Here is a 4,146-nt window from a genome sequence, read left to right on the forward strand (position 1 = left end):
GAGGTGGGTGGATCACCTGAGGTCAGGAGTTCAAGACCAGCCTGGCCATCATGGAGAAACCCCATCTTAAAAAAAAAAAAGAAATATCTACAAAATAATGATAACGTCAGCACTTCCCAGTTATTCAGTTTTATCCATCAGTTTCATCCTGCTTCTCTTTAGTTCTCTTCAGACTCTAATGAGATTTCCCTTTCCATAGCAGGATCTTCAGGGTCAGCTCTTTCTCTTTCGACTTCACCTGATACGTATTCCTTTTTTTTTTTTTTTGAGACAGTCTTGCTCTGTCACCCAGGATGGAGAGTGTAGTGGCACAATCTCGGCTCACTGCAACCTCTGCCTCTCCGGTTCAAGTGATTCTCCTGCCTCACCCTCCCGAGTAGCTGGGATTACAGGTGCCTTCCACCATGCAGGGCTAATTTTTTTTTTTTTTTGAGACGGAGTTTCGCTGTGGTTACCCAGACTGGAGTGCAATGGCACAATCTCGGCTCACTGCAACCTCCGCCTCCTGGGTTCAAGCAATTCTCCTGCCTCAGCCTCCCAAGTAGCTGGGACTACAGGCACGCACCACCATGCCCAGCTAATTTTTGTGTTTTTAGTAGAGACGAGGTTTCACCTTGTTGACCAGGATGGTCTCGATCTGTTGACTCGTGACCCACCCGCCTCGGCCTCTCAAAGTGCTGGGATTATAGGCATGAGCCACCATGCCCAGCCGGGCTAATTTTTGTATTTTTAGTAGAGATGAGGTTTCACCATGTTGGCCAGCCTGGTCTCACACCCCTGAACTCAAGCAATCTACCCACCTCTGCCTCCCAAAGTGCTGGGATTATAGGTGTAAGCCACCGAGCCTGGCCCCTATACTTACTCCTAAAGGTTGCTCCATCTCTCCCCAGGGTACTTTATCCACTCTCAAGTCTCTGTCCTCTTGCTACATTTGAGTCTATCTCAGTTTATGACATATTACTGTTTGGGTTCTCAATCATCATCCCAAGAGCCACGATGGCTTTTACTTAGATCAAAGTTGAGTTCATCCTTACAACCCTCAAATGAGGTTGATCAGAACCCAGAGGGAAGTTTAGCAAAGGAGGTTAAAACGAAGTAAGTAATTCCAGACTGTAATCTTGGGAGAACTAAACTCTCATTTCTGGTCTGCCATGATCATTGCTAATATCAAACAACAAATGTTGGAAACAGCAACCCCCATATGGCATTGGATTAAGTTACAAAACCTCTCTTTGCTTCTGTTCTCCCATCTGTCTTGCAAGAACAATACTGCTCAGTCCCTAGCTCCTAAAGGTATCAAGCCAGGGAAAGCGTGTTTTTTGTTTGTTTTTTAGATGAAGTCTTGCTCTGTTGCCAGGCTGGAGTGCAGTAGCACAATCTTGGCTGACTGCAACCTTTGCCTCCAGGGTTCAAGTGATTCTCCTGCCTTAGCCTCCCAAGTAGCTGGGACTACAGGCATGCGCCACCACACCGAGCTAATTTTTGTATTTTTAGTAAAGACGGGGTTTCACCATGTTGGCCAGGATGGTCTCGATTTCTTGACCTTGTGATCTGCCATCTCGGCCTCCCAAAGTGCTGGGATTACAAGCGTGAGCCACGGCACCCCCACCGGAAAGCACATCTTTTTAAAAAACAAAACAAAAACAAGTGTCTTAAAATAAGACTAAAAAATAGTCAAAATAAATCCCTTAACAAACTTATAAAAAACAGAGATCCAGGCCTGATATCAGATGTTAATCATGCATCTAATCAAATAATATCTTAATTCGGGGGTAGGGGGAATGGAGAAGGGTGTGGAGGGATGGTTACTACATAACCATAAATCTAGGCTAGAACTCTGGCTGTAAATTCACTGGCATTACTGAACAGCACCAATGCCAAGAGTAGCATTTAGGTGATGCAACAAAGTCCCCCAAAATCTAGGAAGTTTCCCGGATCCAGCCGTGGCAACAGGGAACTTAAAGGTGTAAACGATTACCCTTCCGGATGGCTCACCGAGATGTGCAAACGTTTGAAAAAGCTAAGTTCTCTACCAAGGTAAGCCATTGGCTCTCATCTCTTAGATTTCACAAGAGTTTTACCCTCTGGGTAGCATTCCAAAGCCCTGCTAAGATTAGTATCTACACCTGAACTCTGGACCATGGCTCTCTTCCAGCCACTATCTCTAGGCTGTCAATCTGGGTTAATTCGCCTATTTAAAAAAAAAAAAAAAATCTTGTACTCTAGTCATAGGAATTTCAACCAAGTTTCAACTGGCTTCTGCATCTCACACTCCAGCAGGGACACAAGCCCGAAGGAAGAAAGGTGCTTTTCCATCTCCAGGCCGGCTTTCCCCACCTTTTTCCTTTTGTTTCCCACTTGCATGAAGTTCCCTCTCAAGGTGCATGTCATTTTCTGGTTCTTTAAGTCCTGACACCCCCTCCCACCCTGAGTTCCCTTCCATCCTCCGCACTTTCTCCCTCTCCATTTGCAGCTCGCCTTGCCCGCTCAGGGAATTTCTTGGTCCCTCTTCGGGCGTCCTTCTGCACCCCCACCTGTCCCTCCGCAGCGCGACTCCGGCCTCGCTTCCTCTCCCCTGCCCTTTCCGCTCCCTACGACACCGCTGCAGCAAACGACTCAGTCTCCGTAGCCAGCTCGTCTCCTGGCCTCTCCGCCGCCCCTTACCTCGGCCCCCTTCCCTCGCGCTCCGGAGCCCCGGCCTCCTCACCCCGCTCCCAGGTTCTCGGGGTCCCCCCGCCAACGCCAACCTCCGCCACTCCCTCCCGGTCACTCACAGGAGGCCGGAGCAGGTGGTGCACACGAAGCTGCCCACAGTGATATCCACGTAGGTGACCCCGCGCTGGGCGCACTCAAAGCAGTGGCGGTTCCCGGCCTGACTGCAGCCGCCCAGCTCCCGCACCCGACGGCACCACACCTCCGAGGCCGCCTCCGCCTCCGCCTTGCCCCCGCTGACCCCGCCGCCCGGGCCCGGGCCCTTCTTCGCCGCCATCACCATCCCTGCCCACTCCCTCCCCGCTAGTTAGCAATTGCCCCCTTCAACCACTGCCGCCTTCCCGCCTCCTCAGCCACCTCCGCACGCCAGGCTCCCTTGACTGAAGCTAGGGAGCGGGCGGTGTCCGCGGGAGACTACGCCGCCCCTGACACTCCATGCCTGTCCTGTGCGCCGATTGGCTAGACTTCTCCCACCTCCTCAATCCGATTGGTCTGTTCTGGGACGGCCTCCGGTTGTTGGAGCCGCCAATGCCACGCCCCACTGCCGTCAGGCCTCGGGCCTCTCTCACTGGCTGGCGGAGACCCCGGCCGCGAGAACTGTGCGTGCCCTCTCCTTGTCCCCGCCTACTCTCGCCACTGCCTCCACTGCGGCCCTCCTCCTAGTTCCCATTGGTGAGTCCTCGGCCCTCGAGCTCCGACGCTAACTCTGATTGGCTGGCGGGGCTGCAAAGTTAGCGCGCGAGACAGAGTAGGTGCCCCGCGCGTGCGCAGCTGTCGTTCTCCCAATTGATGACGTTAATTCCCGGCAAATTTCAAAGGCTTATTCTAGGCTCTGTAGAGTGTTACGCAAAGCTGGAGAGAAGTGGCCATGCGAGGGGCTGAGCAGGAGGGGGAAGAAGAGAGCGCATAGGGGAGGGAGGGAGAGGGAGCAAGAGTGCTTTACAAGACCAGTGCTCTAATTCCTGATCTACGGAGCCAAAGGAGTGCTTTATAAACGTCATTTCATTCACTCCGCCTATCCCCATAAGGGAAGCCTCCTCAGTAGCTGGGATTATAGGAACATGCTACCACGCCCAGCTAATTTTTGTATTTTTAGTAGAGATAGGGTTTCACGATGTTGGCCAGGCTGGTCTCAAGCTCCTGACCTCGTGATCCACCCGCCTCAGCCTCCCAAAGTGCTAGAATTACAGGCATGAGCCACTGCACCCAGCCGAGACTGGGTGACTTATAAAGGAAAGAGATTTAATTGACTCACAGCTCTACATGGCTGAGGAGGCCTCAAGAAACTCACAATCATGGTGGAAGGTGAAGGGGAAGCAAGGCACCTTCTTTTCAAGCCAGCAGGAGGAAGTGCTGAGCGAAGGGGGAAGAGTGCCTTATAAAACCAACCGATCTCAAAAGAACTCACTATCTTGAGAACAACATGGGGAAACT

At 51.9% G+C, this 4,146-nt stretch overlaps 1 protein-coding gene across 4 annotated transcripts in view; it reads right to left on the reverse strand.

The window, feature by feature from the left end:
- Positions 1-3,159, reverse strand: part of AGFG2 (ArfGAP with FG repeats 2) — a 29,433-nt gene extending 26,274 nt beyond the window's left edge. For all 4 annotated transcript variants that reach the window (XM_032255192.1, XM_032255193.1, XM_032255196.1 and 1 more), the window contains exon 1: positions 2,775-3,159. In XM_032255192.1, the coding sequence (XP_032111083.1) occupies positions 2,775-2,995 (221 nt within the window). In that variant the 5' untranslated portion in view covers positions 2,996-3,159. The remainder of the gene's footprint in view (positions 1-2,774) is intronic.
- Between the last annotated feature and the right edge of the window lie 987 nt (positions 3,160-4,146).

Source organism: Sapajus apella, unplaced genomic scaffold, assembly GCF_009761245.1.
Source record: "Sapajus apella isolate SASKATOON/1434 unplaced genomic scaffold, GSC_monkey_1.0 scaffold88, whole genome shotgun sequence".
In the NCBI taxonomy this organism is placed as follows: Eukaryota; Metazoa; Chordata; class Mammalia; order Primates; family Cebidae; genus Sapajus; species Sapajus apella.